General features: G+C 41.3%; 2 protein-coding genes across 4 annotated transcripts in view; both read left to right on the top strand.

Annotated features, from left to right (window-relative positions):
- The window catches only part of LOC115134495 (DENN domain-containing protein 5B-like), a 54,249-nt gene extending 52,503 nt beyond the window's left edge, over positions 1-1,746 (top strand). For both annotated transcript variants that reach the window (XM_065022683.1, XM_029668525.2), the window contains exon 21: positions 1,370-1,746. In XM_065022683.1, coding sequence (XP_064878755.1) covers positions 1,370-1,553 — 184 coding nt within the window. In that variant the 3' untranslated portion in view covers positions 1,554-1,746. The remainder of the gene's footprint in view (positions 1-1,369) is intronic.
- An 8,539-nt stretch (positions 1,747-10,285) lies between these two features.
- Positions 10,286-19,534, top strand: LOC115134494 (SIN3-HDAC complex-associated factor-like). 2 transcript variants are annotated; one of them, XM_029668522.2, is made up of 6 exons: positions 10,286-10,346; positions 14,733-14,860; positions 15,294-15,393; positions 15,487-15,610; positions 15,936-16,086; positions 16,351-19,534. In XM_029668522.2, exons 2-6 carry the CDS (start codon positions 14,733-14,735, stop codon positions 16,631-16,633), a joined length of 786 nt encoding a protein of 261 aa, XP_029524382.1. In that variant the 5' UTR covers positions 10,286-10,346; the 3' UTR covers positions 16,634-19,534. The 2 variants fall into 2 exon arrangements, with proteins under 2 accessions (XP_029524382.1, XP_029524380.2); XM_029668520.2 differs by lacking the exon at positions 10,286-10,346 and adding an exon at positions 12,158-12,361.
- The last annotated feature ends 5,511 nt before the right edge of the window (positions 19,535-25,045 follow it).

Below are 25,045 nucleotides of genomic sequence, written 5' to 3'. Positions count from 1 at the left end.
TTATAAATATTCACTTACATTTGATGATCTTGATCGGAATGCACTCCCAGTTCCACAATAAATGTTTGTTTTGTAATCCAAATGCATAATGCGCGATCACTTGTTCAGATGAAATGTCAAAACAGTTCTATTACAGTTCGTAGAAACATGTCAAACGATGTATAGAATCAATCTTTAGGATGTTTTTAACATAAATCTTCAATTATGTTCCAACCGGAGAATTCCTTTGTCTTTAGAAATGCAATGGAAAGCAGCTAACTCTCACGGGGGCACGCGTGATAAGCTCATGGCACTCTGCCAGACACCATATGAGTTCTGTTATACTCACAGACATCATTCAAACAGTGTTTTCTATCCAAATCTACTAATTATATGCATATTCTAGCTTTTGGGCCTGAGTAGCAGGGAGTTTACTCTGGGCACCTTTTTATCCAAGCTACTCAATACTGCCCCCCAGTCCCAAAGAAGTTAACGTGACCTGAGCTCATCTCGACCCCCCTTCATCACTAATCCATGGCTCTCTCCCCTTATCAATGCCTGCCACATGTGATCGCTTTCCCTGCACTCAGCACATTCCAAGCATAATTGCACACACCACATACCTTCCTCCTACAGATAACCATTCACTTCTGGTGTAGACCCTCTAAACCTAAGCACTCAATATTTCAATAGGATACCTGATATCATGTAAACGTTATACATTACCCTCTCTCCCTCAGTGACATGAATAAGTATATTTCATATTCTCAGAATCCAACAAGTAGAACAGATATGACTGTCATGCAGAATAGGGAATCATTTCAGCTCTGGTCATCATATTTCTATCTGCGTGTTCAGAACGCTGCATCCTTCCGAATAAACCCCGGTTGAGACCCCACTTGTGCAGGTGTGACTTGGATAGATGCATTTGAACAGGGCTTTCTAATGAAAATCGGAACGTCACCCCTGCCCTCTGGTGGTTGTGTTAATTGTGTCAGTCAAGAGTTACAGACTTTCACTCCCCCTGAAGCCCCTGAGCGCTGCTCTGGCAGAGTGGCTGGCAACAGGAATGGGCCCGTAACCACACAAAGTAGAAGATTGGTTGTAAGTGCTGAGAATATACATTTTACTCTTATGAGTACAAATATAAGCTATGCATGAAGCCTCTTTAATAATAAGAGTCACCCCTAGTGGACAGATATTTAGGACACCTCATGAGCTGATAGAAATGTAATGAATAGAGCTGACATGATCACTCTATTTCACATGGTAGGCAATCAGATTTGTTTTACACAATGTATTTCTGTCTGAACGTTAGGTAGCATTGCGCCTTCCTGAATAGGCCTCTGGAGAAAGTTATGCTTTGACCTTTGACCCTTTGTGTTGGCAGGGACCAGCTGCTGCCCCAGTGGCTCCCCTTGTTGGCCGAGTCCCACCTGACGGCACGTCTCTACGAGGAGTCGGCTTTGGTCCAGGACCACGCGGCCGTCAACTCCCTCTCTCGCATCCTCCATACCCTCCACGAGTTCCCCATCACCCTGGAGACGGCCCTCATTAAGGGGGTTGACCTTTAACCCCACTGCCGCTGAGGACACTGGGATATGGAGTTTTACCCCTATTCACATAATGCACAACGTACACAGGGTAGCAGGACCTCAACAGAGTCGAGTGACTGCTAGGGCTGGCACAATTACCGTATAACCGCTTAACTGACGGTTATGGATGAAGACTGTCATGAAAATAAAATCATCTTCATAACCATTGAAATTATGATCATGTTTTTGGGGGGGTGGAATGAACAGCTGACGGGACGGCTGGGCATTTGTGCGGTTGCGTCGGTTTCTGCTGTAACACGGACTCTACATCGGATGAAACTTTGTTGCTCCTTGGTGAAACAGGCAGGATGTTGTAGCAAACTAGTATTTGGTTGCCTAGGCAACCCCCCCCCTGCAGCAGCAGTCAGGAGAGAGAAAATGTGTGTCTTTAAAGCGGCAATCTGCGGTTGAAACAATAAAGCTGAGGGACGGGGCTGGAGAAATGTAACCACTCTCAAATTCATAAACAGAGCTATGGATGCAAAGACTGACCATCCATGATGTCAGAATTATAGTATTAACCATGTTTTAGGGTAAAGTGTTAGTTTTAGATGTACTTTGTTTACAAACATTGGAGTAAAACAAGCTTATATTTTAGGTTCTGATGGCGTATAACATTTGAACTAAATGAGGCATTTGTAAGTTATATTCTTCAAGAATCAATGAGTACATATCACTCAGTCACAAGTCCCAAAATGAATGTAGCAACTGCAGATTGCCCCTTAAAAAATATATATACATATAATTTGTTTTGCTATTCATATGGTTATATAACGATGACCGCGGTCATTTGGCTGACTAATTACCATCATCCAAAATGACATGACCGTCGCAGCCCTAATGACTGCCTCTCACGGTGTCCTCTCTCCTTCCTTTCCGCACCGATCTTCGTAGATTTGGCAGTTGTAAGTAAGCAGTGTGGCACAAAGCTCGTCATTGGATCATCACCTCTTCAATCCCGTCCGATCTAGTGTAGAGGAAGGAAAGGAGACAATGACAGGAAGTTACTTTAAGCCGAAGTCACACGAAGCAATCTGAATGCAATTTTTTTTATTTACATTTACATTACATTTAAGTCATTTAGCAGACGCTCTTATCCAGAGCGACTTACAAATTGGTGCGTTCACCTTAAGTCATCCAGTGGAACAGCCACTTTACAATAGTGCATCTAAATCTTTTAAGGGGGGAGGGGGTGAGAAGGATTACTTTATCCTATCCTAGGTATTCCTGAAAGAGGTGGGGTTTCAGGTGTCTCCGGAAGGTGGTGATTGACTCCGCTGTCCTGGCGTCGTGAGGGAGTTTGTTCCACCATTGGGGCGCCAGAGCAGCGAACAGTTTTGACTGGGCTGCGCGGAACTGTACTTCCTCAGTGGTAGGGAGGCGAGCAGGCCAGAGGTGGATGAACGCAGTGCCCTTGTTTGGGTGTAGGGCCTGATCAGAGCCTGGAGGTACTGAGGTGCCGTTCCCCTCACAGCTCCGTAGGCAAGCACCATGGTCTTGTAGCGGATGCGAGCTTCAACTGGAAGCCAGTGGAGAGAGCGGAGGAGCGGGGTGACGTGAGAGAACTTGGGAAGGTTGAACACCAGACGGGCTGCAGCGTTCTGGATGAGTTGTAGGGGTTTAATGGCACAGGCAGGGAGCCCAGCCAACAGCGAGTTGCAGTAATCCAGACGGGAGATGACAAGTGCCTGGATTAGGACCTGCGCTGCTTCCTGTGTGAGGCAGGGTCGTACTCTGCATTTATGCTTGCAACAAAGTTGCATCTGGGTTGCTCAGTGTGTCAACCCACAAAAATGGCCAGCAACTTAGTTGCATTGCATCGCAAGTGCTAGAGATCGATCCTATTTCACCAACTGACTGTATGCAATGTCCAATCAGTGAGCTACAAGACTTGTCATATCGTTCTGTTCGGGACTCAGATGTCACTTGCAACCAGGGTTGGGTAGGTTTCTTTCTAAATGTAATCCGTTAGTTACTAGTTACCTGTCCAAGATGTAAGGGTAAAATAACCTTTGGATTACCCAAACTTCATAATGTAATCCGATTACTTTCTCGCTGATTAAAGTTACATGTATTTTTTTATTTTTTATCCGATTACATGTGACTGATTACATGTAACAAATTACTCCCCATGCAACCCTGTTTGCAACTTACGTCTACAACAGAAATTGCGTCCAAATTGCTTTGTGCGACACAGGCTTTAGACTATTGAGACACAACCACCAGGGCTGGTCAGAACTAGACAGCTGAACTCTCATGAAAAGAGGAAGTTATTTGTGGGTGGTGTCTGGGAGGGGAAGGAACCCAGAAACAAGCCACTGCCAAACGGCAGCTTCTGCAGGCCTCTATTGCCACAGCACAGCAGGCTTATTGCCTTGTCCACTAAATCAGTCAATGTCATGCATACTGTACATACACACAGAAGAAAACATGTTTTTTCTTTCTTCTCCTCTTATGCGTATCTACACTGTGATCTGTCTGTAAGGAGGAGTGAGGCGGAGTGATTCTCTTTTACCCAGCCAGCTTTGATGTCTCACATCGTGAAGAACAAGGGAGGAGAAAAGAGTTGCGGTGGTAGTGATGGTCATGAACTTTGACCTGCCCACCAGGCCTACTTTGAATCCTATTGCTGTTATGCTTTCATTGGGAATATAAACCTGACAAATGCATGCATGGCCATATCAGGGGCGTATTCACTAGGAACCAAATGGGCCGAAACGAGGAGGGACAAACTTGTCCAATGAGAAACACTAATATTTGCTACCATTTTCAATGGTATGCACTAATGAATACACCCGTTTTTCTATCTCTGTGGTGTATTCTCTCGACACAGTTTTTCTGCCCGCCAATCATGTGTATTTTCATGTTATGGGCATTGTGAATGGATTAATTTAGGATAGTTACTCTGCTCAAATGCTGGTGTACATGTTTGTCCTCCAAACCTTGGTAACACTTTGTAATATCTTTCATGAAAAAAAACATCAAATGCTTTATAAACTATAAATGTTATAAAATATTATGCTTATAAAGGCTTACAAATAACACGTACGTTTATAAATTGTTTATTAATGGCCTGCCGAGTGGCGCAGTGCTAGCTGTGCCACTAGAGTTCCTGGTTCGTGTCCAGGCTCTGTCCCAGCCAGCCGTGACCGGGAGACCCATGGGGCGGCGCACAATTGGCCTAGCATTGGCCCGGGTTAGGGGACGGTTTGGCCGGCAGGGATGTTCTTGTCCCATTGCACTCTAGCGACTCCTATGGCGAGCTGGGTGCAATGCACGCTGACACAGCTGCTTTCCAGCTGGCTTCCGAGTTAAGCAGGCATTGTGTCAAGAAGCGGTGCTGTTCAGCTCGATTATGTTTCGGAGGACGCACGGATCTCCACCTTCGCCTCTCCAAGTCTGTACGGGAGTTGCAGCGATGGGACAAGACTAACTACCAATTGGATACCACGACATTGGGGAGAAAAAGCGGGTAATTTTTTAAAGAAATATGTTTATGAATGCCCATTCATGAAAGTTGATTTAAAGTGTTACCAAAATCTCATGTAATTGTCTCTTGAAATTGTCTCTGTGCAACAGTTGCCTAGTCCTGTACATTGGAGGTTTTATTTGACCTACTGAAGCCATAAGAGGCACGACTCTTAATGTTCCCTGACTTATTGATCTGTGTTGTTCGATTCACTGTTTGCCTCCGGGGTCATTCTGGTTTTGCTGACAAATATAGATTAGTGAAATATTGAAAGTGGTCTTGTGTTAAATGAACATTTTGTTTCACACAGCTTCTTTTTTTATGTGAATGTTTGTTTATTTGAACGTCGCCTAGTAAGAAGTCGTCCTTCAGTCATCCAATGTCACAATATACAATGTTAATTACAGTAGACTTGTGAAAACAATCTGTCAACGAGTAGAAATGTGTTTTCTGCATTTTCTGATCTCGTAATATCGTGTTGCTTATTTAATTGTAATTGCTAGGTCAAAACACTGAGTACAGAAATGAGCTTCATATTATATTGATATTACATGTGCTTTCTTTGTTGACAAGGTCCCAAGATACTGTCTCGTGCGTTGTCCTGCAAGCACTGTCCTTAGTCAAAGCCACAATGACCAAGTCTCTACTCATATTACCTGAACATAGATATGAGGGTAAGCAATAATGTACTAATGTTACTTTGAATATTTATGAAACGTGTCGTTAAAGATTAAAGTCTGAGATAAACTGTTTGCTTTGTTTGCCGGGTGATATGATTCTCACGACTCATGTACTGAAAGCAATGAGCCCATCAGCCCGATAGCTGAGTTACAGTAACAGGCCATTAAGAAATGTCTGAGAATGGAATTACATTGTAAAATGAAAGGATTCACATACAGGGCATAAAGCTTCAGTTACAAGGCATTATTCTAAGCATATATATATATATATATAGAGAGAGAGAGAGAGAGAGAGAGAGAGAGAGAGAGAGAGAGAGAGAGAGAGAGAGAGAGAGAGAGAGAGAGAGAGAGCAATGAATCTAAAACCCTATTTATAAGCATCTCAGTTGTTGACCAATAGTTTTACTGTAAAGTTCATCTCTAATTAGATATCAGATATACATGATGTAATTACAAAATAACCTCTGCTTCTCAGAGGTGTGGCAATGGGGGATCGGGAGATCAACACAGAAAAGGCTGAATTCCTGAAAAGACAAAACCTTTTGCAAAGAGTGTAGATAAATCTAAGAGTCACTTCGGGGGCTGCCCTACAACAGCCCAGATGCAAACTGGTGAAAACGGTGTGCAGGTGAGTTGGAATCCCAAAAGGGCTTATATGAAAACCCCACCGCAAAAAAATACAATATAAGTACAAGAAAGGTATGATCAATCAGATAAGCAAAGCATACTAATTATTATTTGTGCATGATATACTCGGTAAACACCAAAATATTTGTTCGTGCTGGCGATAGTTAGATGACATGGAGGGGGTTCAATCAAATCAAATGTCACATGCTTCGTGAACAACATGTGTAGAGTAACAGTGAAATGCTTACTTCAATAATGCAAAAACTTAAAAAAAAAAATTATAATAAGGAATAAATACACAATGAGTAAGATAGCTTGGCTATATACAAGGGGGTAGGTGTAGAAGCACGGTGGCTAGGAAAAACTCCCTAGAAAGGCCAAAACCTAGGAAGAAACCTAGAGAGGAACCAAGCTATGTGGGGTGGCCAGTCCTCTTTTGGCTGTGCCGGGTGGAGATTATAACAGAACATGGCCAAGATGTTCAAATGTTCATAAATGACCAGCATGGTCGAATAATAATAAGGTAGAACAGTTGAAACTGGAGCAGCAGCACAGCCAGGTGGACTGGGGACAGCAAGGAGTCATCATGTCAGGTAGTCCTGGGGCATGGTCCTAGGGCTCAGGTCCTCCGAGAGAGAGAAAGAAAGAGAGAAGGAGAGAATTAGAGAACGCACACTTAGATTCACACAGGACACCGAATAGGACAGGAGAAGTACTCCAGATATAACAAACTAACCCTAGCCCCCCGACACATAAACTACTGCAGCATAAATACTGGAGGCTGAGACAGGAGGGGTCAGGAGACACTGTAGCCCCATCCGAGGACACCCCCGGACAGGGCCAAACAGGAAGGATATAACCCCACCCACTTTGCCAAAGCACAGCCCCCACACCACTAGAGGGATATCTTCAACCACCAACTTACCATGAGACAAGGCTGAGTATAGCCCACAAAGATCTCCGCCATGGCACAACCCAAGGGGGGGCGCCAACCCAGACAGGATGACCACATCAGTGAATCAACCCACTCAGGTGACGCACCCCTTCCAGGGACGGCATGAGAGAGCCCCAGCAAGCCAGTGACTCAGCCCCTGTAATAGGGTTAGAGGCAGAGAATCCCAGTGGAAAGAGGGGAACCGGCCAGGCAGAGACAGCAATGGCGGTTCGTTGCTCCAGAGCCTTTCCGTTCACCTTCCCACTCCTTGGCCAGACTACACTCAATCATATGACCCACTGAAGAGATGAGTCTTCAGTAAAGACTTAAAGGTTGAGACCGAGTCTGCGTCTCTCACATGGGTAGGCAGACCATTCCATAAAAATGGAGCTCTACAGGAGAAAGCCCTGCCTCCAGCTGTTTGCTTAGAAATTCTTGGGACAATAAGGAGGCCTGCGTCTTGTGACCGTAGCGAACATGTAGGTATGTACGACAGGACCAAATCGGAAAGATAGGTAGGAGCAAGCCCATGTAATGCTTTGTAAGTTAGCAGTAAAACCTAGAAATCAGCCCTTTCCTTAACAGGAAGCCAGTGTAGAGAGGCTAGCACTGGAGTAATATGATAACATTTTTGACAGGAGCTGCTAACATAATTGACATATTGTATAGCTAGCTAAGTGAATTAAATATCACCAGCTAGCTAACTTCATATTAGCTATAGCTAGCTATCCTAATGTATTTATCATTAGAAATTAAAAACGCAAACTCGAAATGCATTTGTAGCTAGGCAGCTAGCTAGCTAAAAGCCATGGAAGAGGGTGAAAGAATTAGAAGCTCCAGCTGTCAGAGAAGGGAGAGAGTAGGCTACTCTGGAAAGGGCAGGTACCTTTGTGGGAGGAATAATGAAAATATTCTTCAGTTCAGGTCCCTAGCGAGAAAAAAACTGAGGACAGAGATATAGCAACATAACATTCAGTGCTGTCTAATTAAAGTACAATGAAGCCTGTTTCATTGTGATTTTTTCTGTGAAACCCTGTCTGCAGATGAAGAGGTCCCAATGACTGTCTCAAGAGAATAAGGGTACATCCTTGTATACCATGGTTTATATGTGTACTTATGTTAGCAAATGTTGTGAACAAAAATACAGTTTAAAAGTCACACACAATGTATAAACCTATTACAACTGGAGCAGGCCAACCGCGCTGGGTGTACAGGCTTCTGTTCCAGCCCAGCACTAACACACCTTATCACACATAATTAGTTGATAATCAACTGTGCTATTGCCGGGCTGGATCAGGGATCATGGTAGCAAGGTTGGCCACCTCTGGAATTTACTTTTTTTTTTAATTACCTGAAATTATACTTGAGGAATACGTGTTTTTTTAATGTTTTTTTTTTTTTTTTTTTAACCCATCCACCTCTTTGGAGGACAAAACAATAGCTATTTTGTTTCTACAGCTTATTTTGTTACATATACAGTACCAGTCAAAGGTTTGGACACACCTACTCATTCAAGGGTTTTTCTTTATTTTTACTATTTTCTAGGTTGTAGAATAATAGAGAAAACATCAAAACTATGAAATAACACATATGGAATAACTTAGTAACCAAAAAGGTGTTACATAAATCAAAACATATGTTATATTTGAGATTCTTCAAAGTAGCCACCCTTTGCCTTGACAGCTTTACACACTTGGCATTCTCTCAACCAGCTTCACCTGGAATACTTTTCTAACAGTCTTGAAGGAGTTCCCACAAATGCAAACTTGTTGGCTGCTTTTCCTTCACTCTGCGGTCCAACTCATCACAAAACAATCTCAATTGGGTTGAGGTCAGATGATTGTGGAGGCCAGGTCATGTGATGCAGCACTCCATCACTAGCACTCCATCCCTCTCCTTCTTATAGCCCTTACACAAATAACCCTTACACTGCCTGGAGGTGTGTTGGGTCATTGTCTTGTTGAAAAACAAATGGTAGTCCCGCTGAGTGCAAACCAGTTGGGATGGCATATCGTTGCAGAATGCTGTGGTAGCCATTATGGTTAAGGGTGCCTTGAATTGTAAATAAATCACTGACACGGTCACCAGCCAAGCACCCTCACACCTCATCCTCCATGCTTCACAAAGATCATCCGTTCACCTACTCTGCGTCTCACAAAGACACGGCAGTTGGAACCAAAAATCTCAAATTTGGACTCATCAGACCAAAGGATATAAACAATTATACTGGGGAATGAGTTCAGTGAGTTCAAGACAACTGGGAACTCTTAAAAAAAAAAAAAACTCAGACTGGGAAAATATATTTCTAATGGTCATCCAACTCAGAATTCCAAGTCAGGAACTCTGGCCTCTTTCTAGAGCTTCAACCTGAATCATGATGTCAGTGATCCTCATGATTCAACCCCCCCCCCCCCCAGAGTTCCCAGTTATATTGAAAGCTCCATAAATCCAGAGAATGACCGATTTTGATGACAAATTTTGATGACAAAATCTGCTCACGAAAGCCCGCCTCACCACTGTCCTGTTCAAGTGAGCACAGTACAACAAGGTATCATGACACAAGGCTAGACCCTGATGCAGACACAGGAGGCAGATGGTTGGAGTCTTACAATATGTATCAATCCAATAGGGGAAGGCAAGAGAATGGTCGTGGACAGGCAAAAGGGTCAAAACCAGTTCAGAGTCCAAAAGGTACAGGCAGGCAGAATCAAGGTGAGGCCAGGCAGGATGATTAGACAGGCGGGAAAGAAGTTCAGAGTCGGGCAGGCATCAAAACCAGGAGGACAATCCAAAGAGAACAGAAAAGGGAGTATGGGGAAAAACATGCTGGTTTACTCAACTAACATACGAGACAAACTGGCACAGAGAGACAGGAAACACAGGGATAAATACACTGGGGAAAACAAGCGACACCTGGAAGGGGTGGAGACAATAACGAGGACAGGTGAAACTGATCAGGGTGTGACACAAGGTGAGTCCAAAAATGCTAGACTTTGATGACAAAATTTGCCCACCAGGACTGCTGCGGCACATTCCTGTTAAAGTGAGCACAGCACAACAAGGTGAGTCCAAAAATGTATTGTATGCTGCTGCATTAATGATGTAATATGCCAGGGAGACATGTATACTGTAGCTAAGAAAGAAATACTAATGTTGTGTAGTAAGGTGTTAGTAGCCCCTGTTCCTCACCATAATAATTTGGTCCCATTTCCCCTCATAACTTAGCCTACTGTTCTGACATGGTGGTGCACATGTAGCCTATAGCCTGTTTTAGAGAAATGTCATCATCAAATATTGTAAGAGCTTTCATTGTCTGCTTATATGCCCCCAATTATGTATCATATCGTTCTGACTTGGTCTACAGGGAGAATACTGTAAGAACGGCCCATTTCTGAATTCTGTCACTACATTTAAAAAATGCCGAAAAAATAGTTATGTTGACTACATCCGTCGTAGCCCGCTCATTAATGTCTTCATCGAAATTAAGGATTTCCTCTTATCCACTCGTCGTCCTCTTATGACACAGTTTGTCCATCTCAATTATCAATAGAAACCAAATTTGTTTAAGCAAGTCAGCCATATCAGCGATGTTCTTTTAAAAGGCAGTAAATTAGGCTGAATGAACTGTTTCACTGCCAGACAAGGCTCTATTGATAGCCAAGTGTAGCAGTGGTAAGGTGTTGGGACTGCTGTTTGGACTCTGCTGTTGGGACAGCTTATGTAGCCTCTAACAGTTTGTGGGTACCGTTTGTCACTGTTATAGTGCAATTAATGTATTGTTTAGTGTTGTGTTGTGGCTTTTCTGGCATGCATCAAAAAATGTACAGTTGATGTTGGAAGTTTACATACACCTTAGCCAAATACATTTATACTTTTTCACAAATCCTGACATTATCTGATATTGGCAGAAAGCTTAAATTATTGTTAATCTACCTGCACTGTCTAATTTACAGTAGCTATTACAGTGAAATAATACCATGCTATTGTTTGAGGAGAGTGCACAGTTATGAACTTGAAAAGTTATTAATAAACCAATTAGGCACATTTGGGCAGTCTTGATAGATTTTGAACAGAATTTCAATGGTTCATTGTATCCGTCTAAAACTTTGTACATACACCATCTAGTGGCCAAAGTCTAAATTGCGCCTGGGCTGGAATAATATATTATGGCCTTTCTCTTGCATTTACAAGATGATGGTACAAAAAAATACAAAAAAAACGCATGTTTTTTTATTTGTATTATCTTTTACCAGATCTAAAGTGTTATATTCTCCTACATTCATTTCGCATTTCCACAAACTTCAAAGTGTTTCCTTTCAAATGGTATCAATAATATGCATATCCTTGCTTAAGGTCCTGAGCTACAGGCAGTCAGAGTTGGGTATGTCATTTTAGGTGAACATGTTTTGAAAAGGGGGATCCTTAAGAGGTTTTTAAATAACTGGAGTAAAAAAAAGTTGTCTTTTTTAAAATTACTGCACTTTTGGAGCTAGGAACACAAGCGTTTCGCTACACCCGCATGCATACCAATACAATTTGATTTGATAAAAAGTCAGATGTCAGTGAGTGGTTCTCACTTTTAAATAAATGTATGTTGGAGTTACCCAGCTACACGAGTCCTTGTCCACTAAACGAGACCTAAATCCAGTTACTAATGTTTTGTTATAACGGCCATTACTCAAGCGAATGCATTTTAACAAGCCATCTGGCGTTCCATAGTAAAAGACTGTCTCCGCCTCTTTGCTTACATTCTTCAACGTGCCATAGCAACGAAAGACGAGCCCCCTGTTCCCGCGCAATGCTCCCATCCTCATAACGCCAGCAGAGTGCAAACGCGATGAAACGTCAGCCGTTTATGCAAATCAGGTTGATTGAAGAAAGTCAGAAAATGGAGGCGTGGATGGGGCGCACGCGCACTGAGTCCACAACTACCAAGTCCCATACACAGCGAGCTAGACATCAACAAGAGAGAACGGTATCTCGATGCTGTGGAATTGTGAGAGTAGTTCGGCAACATTGTAACGACGCGTGTTCAAGGTTATTAATTTGTATCAGCTACGTTCGACTTGCATTTAAGGTAAGAATTGTGTTGGCTAATGTTCAGGTCTAGGCTTCTCAAAATGTGCAACATTTTTTGGTCAGTTTGCTTGGCTATTGTAGGCTTCGAAACCAGCAAGCTCCGAGTTGTTTTGGTCACTTGACAAGGCGAACAATTAACATCGATTTTCACAGTTCGAAAAACAGAATTAATTGGCCTATAAGCCTAGCCTATTTATTCGTTTTTAACTTTTTTTAATATACCGGATTTAATAGGCTAGTTTAAATGGGAATGAAACGACTGCAGTAATATGCCTGTTTGTTGACTTCTGGAGGTGAACTAAATAAACCCAGTCTGCAACATAAAAAATGGGTGAACAACAGATTTAGGCCTAGGTATTTTATCCCCATTATTTCGAGTTATATAGTGCGTTGTAATGGTGTCTTCCCGATTAATTCGTTTTTAGTTGTGATTCTTAATATGTGGATTCCTAGCCTCCGAGTACACTTCGTTTGCAATGTTGAAATGTGCATGTTCCGCTATTTATTCGACTGCTTACCGACGTAAGTAATACCCAAGTTCGAGACCCCATCATGCCTGCCATTCCTACCCGAGATGGTGCGCTTTCAACACGCGGGCGATTGCTCTGTGTCAACACGGATGCATCTATCACAAAACAAGTAGTAGCCTAAACAAATGATAGCGACGAACTAAAAATGATAGCAAGATTAAACCACAATTTAAAATAATTGACGTAGACCTACGTTGTCACTGTTAAAAACCGAAGCTTTGAACTTCGTGCGCATTTGGTGTTTGGAGTTGCACTGGCCAGTGACGCGACGTCACCTGAATAACAATGTGTAGCCTAAAGATCACATTACACGACTATTCCAAAGCAAAAAATGTCTCGTTTTAGAGAGGACTGTGTTGTTTTTATGTAAAAAGTTTGATAATGCGGTTGTGTCAATGACATAATCGAGTTTATGGACTCAGACGGTGGGTTGAAAGGTTCAGTTAAAATGGGTGCGCATGAGGCTGCTCTTGTGGCATGCTTCCTCGTGTAAAGTGGGCGGGGAACGTATCGATTTACAGTAGTCTTTCTTCGGTGCTAAGGTTATTTTTCATCACGACCGTCTCGTTTTTAAACAGGCCGTTTTTAATGAAACGATGTTAGTCGGTTTTACAACTTTAAAATTCTAAATATCACAAGCTCCATTCCTCCCTCACACACCCCCTGGCCTCCTCCTCCACACACACACCCCCTGGCCTCCTCCTCCACACACACACCCCCTGGCCTCCTCCTCCACACACACACACACCCTCCTGTCCCCCTCCTCCACACACACCCCCTGTCCCCCTCCTCCACACACCCTGTCCCCCTCCTCCACACACACACACCCTGTCCCCCTCCTCCACACACACACACCCTGTCCCCCTCCTCCACACACACACACCCTGTCCCCCCTCCACCACACACACCCTGTCCCCCTCCTCCACACACACTCCTCTGTCCCCCTCCTCCACATACACACCCCCTCTCCGACTTTGAAGTCTGTTGCCATGTAGAGTTACGTCACGTACTGTATTATCCTGCTACTGTCTGGTTGTGCCACTGCACTGTCAAGAGACCCGAAGGACTGCCACTTATATGGCAAAACAAGTAGACTGTAGGGGGCGCGGCTCACGGTTTTGCCGCATGATTATTTTGAAGGATTCCAAGCATCGTGATAGGTTTTGCATGGCAACGTAATATATACTTCTCATTTAAATGCAAATGAGAAATAACCCGTTCTTCCAAATTTTCTTCACGTTTCTTGCACCACGAGGTATTCACACAAGCAGCAGGTCAGATAACCAAGGCATGAGCTAAGTTTATTCAATTTACTGCGTCGGTGCGTCTTGTCTTCTAGCATCCAACTAGAGTTTACAATTTTGTCCTAGCTAAGGATATTTGGCCATAACGCTGCGGCAACTATGCAATGCAAATCTCCGAAGACGATATGAGCGCGGCAGCAGGGTGACATTATCTGTATGACAGGCAGACAGACAGCTGACCTATATTCGCTCCTTTTGGGTCAGGGCATGGCAAGATGCTCACTTTCATCTGCTGCGCGTTATTTTTTCTTTTAATTTAAAATGTATTTAACGCTCGAGACGTCTGAAAATGATTGAATGTCTATCAACCATTATTACAATAGTTAGCCTATATGGAGGGGAAAAAATATTGAAGTTGTAACCTGTTCCGCTGGTTGGTACACAGGCTGAATCTTTTGCAAATAAATAACTTTTGAACAAAATTGACCATAAAATTGACCATCTTATTATAGGCCATTTCCTTTCATAATGATTTGTACCATTTTTATTTTATTAAACTGCAAATGCCTTTGCTGTTTTGTGTTTTTGAAAACAGATGTTTGGCTTTCACAAGCCAAAGATGTACCGGAGTTTAGACGGCTGTTGCATCTGCCGCGCCAAGTCCTCCAGCTCACGCTTCACGGATAGCAAGCGGTACGAGAATGACTTCACGAGCTGTTTCGGGTAAGCAAGGATTTCTGACAGTTACCGCGCCCTTATAGCAGATTTCGACATCTATGCATTCTTGCAAAAGTAGAATGACTGCAGGCGTTGTAAAACATAAAATAAAAACTAAAAGCAGTCAAAAATAATAATAAACTAAGCAGTCAATAAAATATCAGCATTGAGTTCTGTTTCCATAGCACTCAGTGCATAATTATGCATGGGGCCTGTGCAGGAAATCGGTGGACTGCTGCCTCACAAACACACTCTGAAAATTAACAAAATATTATTATCCCTAATGAGTGGACAGCTACATGTGAAATACTGTAAAATGGTCAGAAATTGTGTTCCTCCTGGTAAAGCCAAATGTAATGTCATTATGAACATCTGTAATATTTACATTGTTCACATGGTCCTGCTTAACCCATATTTCACATGTTTTCCCCACATGTAGATTATGTGAAACTCGGTCTGGAGAAATCTGCAATGCCTGTGTACTCCTGGTGAAACGATGTAAGAAACTCCCAGTGGGGTCTAAGAAAAACTGGAATCACGTAAGCTCCACATTTGTTGTCCATATCTGCTCCTCACAACTCACCTGCCTGTTGGAAATGTCTTCAATTTTCTTTTCTTCTATCCTATCCTAGGTGGTTGATGCCCGAGGAGGCCCCAGCCTAAAGATTTCCTCCAGGCCAAAGAAACGGAAGTCCCTCTCCAAGAGAGCCATGCCAATCCAGATCAGCCGACTGCAGAAAGAGCTAAAGAGGAACAGTAAGTCCTGTTCACAGTGCCCCATAAACATATTAAGGTTTGACCACTTTTAGGTCCGCTTTGCTAATTCAGTAATAGATTAATGCAACCGTAACACCTAATCTCAGTGCTTTTCAGAGGTTGAGGCACTGAGCCAGACAATATATTTTTTCATTTCACAAGTATCTTTATAACGTAGCCTAAATATCTACATAATCTGGAATGTTGAGATTCAAACATTTTGTGAGATTTTACCAATCTGAACGAACACCTTCTTCAGTCTACCTAATGATGTACACTACAGCATAGCCTTCTACATCTATGGTTCTACCCCTCCCTCCTCCAGACTCTGATGCCCACAGCACCACGTCCAGTGCCTCCCCGGCCCAGTCTCCCAGCTACAGCAACCCTTCAGATGAGGGCTCTGACACAGAGCTCTCCCCAGGCTCCAGCCGCTCCCCTGTCTTCTCCTTCCTGGACCTCACCTACTGGAAGAGGTAAGGCCGCAGTCCCCTCCAATCAAAACACTGTGTCTGTAATATCCAGCCTGGAAGTGTCCTTGTTCATCTTCACCAGATGCTTTGGTACTCAGACAAGAGAGAAATAGGAAAAAAAGGAAACATGAACAATCTAAGACTTAATTTATTTTGTATGCACATATGCATTCGTCACTGTAACAATAATTGACCAAATCTTGTATGGCTGCATAAACTGTATCAGTATTACATGAATAATCTCATGTTCCTTTGCTTCTCCTCCAGGCAGAAGGTGTGTTGTGGGATCATCTACAAGGGCCGCTTTGGGGAGGTACTCATCGACCCTCACCTCTTCAAGCCCTGCTGCCGCAAGAAACAGCAGCGGCAGGAGGAGGTTGTGGAAGAGGCAGAAGTGGTGGAGGAGGTGGTGGTGAGGAAGGAAGACGAGGTGGTGAGGTCAAACAGCCAGGAGAGCTCAGAGAGTCCTCAGCTACAGGTCATCATGACAACATCTCAGACCAAAGTGGAGGTTGAGGAGGAAGACTGGCGATATTGCACCACAGTGTGAGCATCTTTGAGGAAGCCTACGGAATGCTTCTGGTTTACAAGCTCTTACAAGAAGTTACCGCTGATTGCCTTTAGTCAGCGAGCAGCTGAATCCCGTCGTTTTGTTTGTTTGGTAACTTATAGACTGACTGAGGCATATGGACTAGTTTTTCCCCAATTCATCTGGTCTTGTTGTACCTAGTATTGTCCTGGGTTAGTCTTCATTAGGCTTGGGCATGCAACGGAAAATGTTTGAAAACGTTTTGCAATGGAAAATGAGCATTTATTATTGGGCAAGTCCGTGTAGTCCACTCCGTGTTGCAAATCCATTTTCTTCCGTTTGGTGCCTTATGAACACAACCCGGACACCTCTCTTGGTGTTTTTCTCCTTGACATAAAATGCTGTAGTTTTGACTGATCGGCAGAATACCTTAATTAACAGGTAACAGCTGTACAGTAGCACTTGTATTATTGTGAAACACATTCACACTATATTTATCTATTCTGTATATATGGGCCTGTATGTATTTCTATATGGGCCACGATCGAGAGCCTGTTCACAGCACCAACAGCCAATACACCAGCCTTAATTTAGTGAGGGAAGGCAGTGCTAGTGTTTTGTCAGTGTTGGTACTTAGGGATGATATTAAGGGAAAATGTTCAAATTGTTCAAATTGAAACTTCATATTCATCATCTCCAGCACCGGTGTGTAAACTGTGTTTTTTGTGTTGTGTAATCAAAAAGATGCACACCAGAAAATATATTATTCTAGATGATGTCATCTGGTGTGCATCATGTCATTTTAACCAATTATGAGTTGGTAATTTTGACCAGGTGATGCTCCTGCTCAGACGTTGCATGCATCAACCAATGGTTGCATGCCATTATAGCAACTGTGACATAGACAGATTGCTATAACATAGGTGGTGGCTCAATTGGTAGAGCAAGTTGTTTACAATACCAAATATCATGGGTTCCATTCCCACTGAGGCCACCCACATATAAAAGGATCTTCTAAATGGTTTATTATTATTATTATTATGTGGTTAGCTGATACGTAAAATACCTATCCAGGTGTTGTAAGATCTGGCTGGTGTCAACAACGCCTAGGCTGAGGAACGCTATCAATTTCTAAAGTGTTTCCCGAATGATGTCCTCATCTTTTGTTACTACAAAATATAGAAATGGGCTGTTTTATATATATAGTATGTTGATGTTTGGGTGGTGGAGATGATGAATATGAAGTTGAAAATGGTGAAATGTCCCCTTTAAGGCAATAGTTAGTGCTAGATAGGTAGTTTGCGTTTTCTCCAGCTTATTATGTTAACGTTTGCAACGGAGGCCTAAGGTTTTCAAAAGGAAGTAAAGCAACACTAGTGTGCTTTGCATAAATGCCGAAGAAATAACCCCTCTCATCCAGAAGATCTGTAGATCAGATGCATGAGTCAAATACGCTATTTCATGGCCTTAAAAGCATATTACTCTTTTTTTTCCAGACCCAATGCCCCAAAGTATTTTTTATTTATATATTACATATAAAAAATGTCTTCACCATATTATAAATCAGCAAATGCAATAGTAACCTGTTCAGATCGTGAAATATTCCTCCTGGAGGCCTGGCTGGATACCTTTTTGGTTATTACTGTCAATAATGGGACATGATTGTCATTACCACACACACAGTGGATCTACTGCAACAACTTAGACCTACGATGCAATGAAATAACCCACATGAGCACAACTCTATCTGTCCCCCCTGTTGTCAAAAACTGTTTGTTTTTTTATTCTGGGGAATTGTTATCTTTTCTTTTTATATTCTATTTGTCTTTTGTCTGCAGGACTTCCATATAATTGAAACTTTATGATACATATGTCAATTCTATTGATCGTTATTTAGGCATTTTATACTTTTGAGGACCTTACTATCATGTTCAAACTTAGAATTCATCATTCCTTGGTTAGTTAAGCAACTACTATATACTAGCCTACATTATCAAACAAAAACCAAAGCACACTTAAATTAATTCCATTTCAAATGCAAAACAGGTTATTTAGTCATTTATTTGTAACTTGAGTGGTATAAAAAGGACACTAAAATCTGTTTTTAATTATCCATACTATAGGGAAGATTGTATGTATATGGACATATTTCAATGGGGGGGTTGAGGGCTTTCTAATTAAATGTTATTTATTTCATATTGACTCAGTACTGGTACTTCCTGTATACAGTTATAGCTGTTATTTTCTACTCCCTATATACAGCCATGTTTATTTTATTTGTTATTCACTGTATTTATTCCTCGTCACTATTTATTTTTTTCTTATTTTATCTCTGCATTGTTGGAAAAGGACCCATAAATAAGCATTTCACTGTTTGTTTGTCTGCAAAGTATGTGACTAATAAACTTTGATTTGTATTTGTGCATTTTCCCCATGTGACTATTCAAATGCTGGTTTCTCACTATGTAATAACTTCGATTTCACATTTAAAGTTCTGTGATATGGTTAGCATTTAATGTAGTTCTTAAGCAATCAGTCTAGTCTGAAATTCACAATTAACAGTATTTGTGAATTATTGGGAACAATACTATTTTATCAACATTAATGTGTAGTAATTTATTATGTAATATACTGTACAAGAATTTGATTGGACCTGTATCTTTGTATCAGGTATCCAGCCTGTTGAACTATGAATTTCAATGATTTGAGGTAGCCTATATTCCAATTTTACTTTCCTCTCATCTTTGCCCTGTAATGTTGCATATGACCTGCAAGTCGAATCTTTGCTTTAGTGCTTCATGCATGTATTGTAGCTATGCAATTGCATTTATTTACCAAGTTAGATCTAGACAAAGCAATGTTTTGTGTTTTATACATGATGTACTTTTTTTGTACTAGTCTTTCAATAAAAATGATTTGTGATTTTTGAGTCAGAATTTTCTGTTTTGCTAAAAACCTTGGACTTTTATCCTGTTTTGGGGTAGTTTATAACCACTCCCAAGCTCATCACAATGCACTTTCACCATCCTATGAAGTTCATAACTTATTTCATCAGTAGCCTAATAAACTTCATGCTTTCCCGAGTTGTAGCAATATATACAGTTGAAGTCGGAAGTTTACATACACTTAGGTTGGAGTCATTAAAACTCCTTTTTCAACCACTCCCCAAATTTCTTGTTAACTATAGTTTTGGCAAGTCAGTTAGGACATCTACTGTGTGCATGACACAAGTCATTTTTCAAAAAATTGTATACAGACAATTTATTTCACTTATAATTCATTGTATCACAATTCCAGTGGGCTTCTGGTGGATGTATTTCAAGGCCTACCTTCAAACTCAGTGCCTCTTTGCTTGACATCATTTGAAAATCTAAAGAAATCAGCCAAAATCAGAAAAAAATGTGTAGACCACAAGTCTGGTTCATCCTTGGGAACAATTTCCAAACACCTGAAGGGACCCTGGTCATCTGTACAAGCAATAGTATGCAAGTATAAATACCATGGGACTACGCAGCCGTCATACCGCGTTCTGTCTCCTAGAGGTAAATGTTGCAAATCAATCCCAGAACAACAGCAAAGGACCTTGTGAAGATGCTGGAGGACACAGGTACAGAAATATCTATATCCACAGTAAAACGAGTCCAATATCGACATAACCCGGAAGGCCGCCCAGCAAGGAAGAAGCCACTGCTCCAAAACCGCCATAAAAAAGCCAGACTACGGTTTGCAGTTGCACATGGGGACAAAGATCATACTTTTTGGCCATAATGACCATTGTTATGTTTGGAGGAAAAAGGAGGAGGCTTGCAAGCCGAAGAACACCATCCCAACCGTGAAGCACGGTGGTGGCAGCATCATGTTGTGGGGGTGCTTTGCTGCAGGAGGGACAGGTGCACTTCACAAAATTAATGGCATGAGGAAGGACAATTAGGTGGATATATTGAAGCAACATCTCAAGACATCAGTCACGAAGTTAAAGCTTGGTTGCAAATGGGTCTTCCAAATGGACAAGCATTCTTCTACAGTTGTTGCAAAATGGCTTAAGGACAACAAAGTCAAGGTATTGGAGTGGCCATCACAAAGCCCTGACCTCAATCCTATAGAACATTTGTGGGCGGAACTGAAAAAGAGTGTGCGAGCAAGGAGGCCTACAAACCTGACTCAGTTACACCAGCTCTGTCAGGAGGAATGGGCCAAAATTCACCCAATTTATTGTGGGAATCTTGTGGAAGGCTACCCGAAACATTTGACCCAAGTTAAACCATTTAAAGGCAATGCTACCAAGTACTAATTGAGTATATGTAGCCGGGTTCCCCCTCATAGCCTGGTTCCTCTCTAGGTTTCTTCTTAGTTTCTGGCCTTTCTAGGGAGTTTTTCCTAGCCACCGTGCTTCTACACCTGCATTACTTGCTTGCTGTTTGGAGTTTTAGGCTGGGTTTCTGTACAGCACTTTGTGACACCAGCTGACGTAAGAAGGACTTTATAAATAAATGTGAATGATGTAAACTTTGAAAGAAATAAAAGCTGAAATAAATAATTCTCTCTATTATTCTGACATTTCACATTCTTAAAATAAAGTGGTTATCCTAACTGACCTAAAACAGGGATTTTTACGAGGATTGAATGTCAGTAATTGTGAAAAACTGAGTTTACATGTATTTGGCTAAGGTGTATGTAAACTTCCCGACTTCAACTGTAGATATGACGGGCATAACTTTCACTGAGGACGGGGGTCATGTCCCACACACATTGAGAAATAGCATTTTTGCCCCCCCCCCCCCCCCCCTACTATTTAGTTGACAAGGTAACTGCTGTTTAACGTAACATTAAAAAAACATAACTATGTTTATTCGCAGTGCTGAGCGAGTATCGTAACTGACATGTAACGTTATCTAATGTTTTATCCCCTCTCGACTGAGGTGAATGAATAACACAGCCAGGTCAGCCTCTAGCCTCTAGTTATCTGTCAGAAAGTGATATTTGTAGCCTTTGTTTTGTTCCGTTTCAGGAAGTAAATGAACTTGGATAGCTTTCGCCAGTTTATGTACAGTTAGAGAGAGACCTTGCCAAAAGTAATAAAAAGCTCTATCATTTCAGGCTTCACATACACCATGACATTGAAGCCTGCAACGTTAGAGCTGTTTATTACTGTGTCAGTGTGAAAAGTTGAGAACTAGCTAGGGAAACTGACAGATCAATAACATTTCATTGCAACACTGCCTAATAAAACTCACATTGCACTGGAAAAAAAGTCAGAAAATCCATATTAAATCGTTTGGCTGATTGTTTCAACGTTTGATTCTGGTTCTGGTTTAGTGTGATTGAGGCAAAAAGAAAAGCTAACATTAGCCAACTTTTGGCCAGCTATCTGTCTAACTTTAAATCAACTGGCGAAACCTAGCCAAGTTCATTTACTTCTGAAACGAGAGGCTACAAAACCTTTCCATACAAACAAAATCTGTTGGACAGTAATAATCGCCACCTCATATTTCTATCTGACAGATAACTAAAGGCTAGAATTGATCTCAATCAGGTTCACGGCAATATGTATTTAGATCTTCTTGAATGAGTGAATTTGAAAAGATTGTGCTAACAGACTATTAGCCTTTTTTTGGTTATTTCTGTCAATCAAAGCATATATTCTGCCGAAAGGGGTGCTCTGTTGAGTTTTGACGCATGAGAAAATACATGTGACTAGCCTATTCAGCTTCAGCTACTAACCATCCTAAAATCTAATTAGAAATGAGGTGTTTTTGGTGTAGCAGTAATGTTATAGCCCTACTATTTTATGTTATTATATTTGGTTATGTAACATGCAAATGAATCATTTCAATCTTGCGAGACGTTGATTCTTTGATATAACTTTACTAAACGAGCAACATTGTTAGAACAGATAATCTATTTGTAATAACACTAATAATAAGTGATGAGTATGACTATTAAAGGCGTAGGCAACAGATCTGGATGAAATTGCATTGTAAGCGAAAGGACTGAAAGAACGTTTTAACCCGAAAGGTGCTGAAAGGACAGAGCCAGGATTGCGTAATGACGTTAATGAAAGAAGTTTACCCAAATTGTGATGCTGAAGAATAGTTGAAGGATAGCTCTGCCATTCGGCCAGTTCAGGAACATACAACAATAATTTGCAGTAGGCCTACAACTAGGCTATGTGGCATAGATATTTGTAGGTAAATACAAATAGCCTACCGCTTAATATCATTGCAGTGTTTGCAAGGAGAGCTTTATTGCAAGTAGGCATTTCCTTGTATTGTGTAGTTTACAAGCTGTATCATAAATAAGCGTTGATTCGACTAGCTTGAACACGTGAATACCCTATTACAGAATAGAATAAAACAGAGAAGTGAACTATTAATTCATAGAATTTATTTGCATAGATAAAAAAATGCGATCAAATCATTTGGCCAAGTAGTAAACATAAATCAGTACAATGTAGAATTGCACAGACATAAAATCTACTTGTTAGTGTGGTGCATTCCCGCCACAGGAGGTTGGTGGCACCTTAATTGGGGAGAACGGGCTTGTGGTAATGACCGGAGCGGAATCAGTGTAATGGTATCAAATACATGGTTTCCAGGTGTTCGGTGGCATTTCATTAAGAGCCGTTCTCCCCTCCACAGATTCACGTCTGAAAACTAGAACCTAAATGCATTTTTAACTCCAACTTGACCCAATTTACATTTCCAATTGCCCACACTGACATACCAATCTAGGCTAAATATACTAAACAGGGCTACACCAACTTCCAGAGAGGGTCAGGCTTCTTGGGCTTTGCGGTGGCCACTCTGGTTTGGGTGTCCTCTGCAAAACGGTATTGCCTTAAGCAAGTGGTCACACATCGTTCTGGGTTCCACATATCGTTCTGGGTTCCACATATCGTTGTGGGTTCCACTGCACAAGAGGGGTCCATGCAGTTTTAGGCAGACACAGTGATTTGTTTTTGTATAGATTTTTTACCTACCACCATTTACCTAACTTAGGCTACATATTAATTTCGTTTATCATTCTATAGTTTTTCATTGAAATTTTGTGGTAGGGCCTAGTTAAATATAATAAAAAATAAAAAAAATGTGTCATTCATTTTCCCAAAATAGTTTAACCGTGTATTCTCGAGTCATAGAAAAAAAGTAAGGGAGCGCAGCTCCTCTGAGCTCTGGCAGCACTACACCCATACATTTAAATGTTAAAAATGTATTTTCATTGTTAGAGTGGCCACTATATGGTCAATATAATGTATAATCTGTGTCAAAAGCAATTACTTGTCCCATGCAACCCCCAGTTTGGGTCGCATTAGTTTGGGTCCCATTTGATTAGTTAGACTTAGTCAGGGTTGGGTAGGTTACTTTCTAAATGTAATCCGTTACAGTTACTAGTTACCTGTCAAAAATTGTAATCAGTCATGTAATTGTGGAATTACCCAAACTAGTTACCTGTCCAAAATTGTAATCAGTCATGGAATTGTGGGATTACCCAAACTCAGTAATGTAATCTTATTACATTCCGTTACTTTTAGATTACTTTCCCTTCAAGAGGCATTAGATGAAGAGAAAAATATATGTTACCAATTGAACAACATCTATTGCAGGATAAATCTATGTTAAAGTTTACATAGCTGGCCATATATGGATGTTAAATGTTACTTTATGGGTTGGTTATGCAGGCTTCTTCTAACCCATCGCTTTCTACTACATATAATAATACGATTAAATTATATCTTTACATTAAAAACCAAAGTCTATCAGAATTCCAGTCATTCCAATAAATTCTTGGTCTTGAAGAATAGGACTTGTAAAATATGGAAGTATAGATTAGCTAAATTGTTTTACCTGAGCATGACCCCAAAACTAAGGACTTATTAGCCAGCCCTACTCTGTTGTTTATGGTTTTGTTGTCATGGAGGACTGATTGGACTCATTGATTCGAGTTGAAAAATCAATGCTGCGCTCATGGAATGGCATGCTTTGAGCTCTACTGAAAAGTGCTATTTACATGTGAAAAATGAATGCCATATCCTGCATTTGTTAAAGGACTATTGTTAACCTTTTTGTTGGTGACACTTTGAAATCTTAATAACATTCAGCTGTTTAAAGGGCAAATCCACAGATGAAACAATAACCACTCTCAGATTAATAGACAGAGCTATGGATGCAAGGACTGACCATCCATGATATCAAAATAATTGATAAGTCCAAAAACGGATGTAGTAACTACAGATTGCCGCTTTAAGTCTATCAAAAGTGTGCAAGTGTGAGCATGTGTCCCTTGGGGATATTCTTTTTTTTATCAGCATGAATTACTACCCTGTGCTCTGACCTCTTTCTCCCCTCTCTCTCCAGATGAAATCTCGCGTCTTGTGACGGCCGGCCGCCCAACAACCTGCCCGCTTGACCCTATTCCCTCCTCTCTTCTCCAGAC

Source organism: Oncorhynchus nerka, linkage group LG9a (assembly GCF_034236695.1).
Source record: "Oncorhynchus nerka isolate Pitt River linkage group LG9a, Oner_Uvic_2.0, whole genome shotgun sequence".
Lineage (NCBI taxonomy): Eukaryota > Metazoa > Chordata > Actinopteri > Salmoniformes > Salmonidae > Oncorhynchus > Oncorhynchus nerka.
Note: the sequence above shows the minus strand (reverse complement) of the source record. Positions and strands in the feature narration are given on the sequence as shown.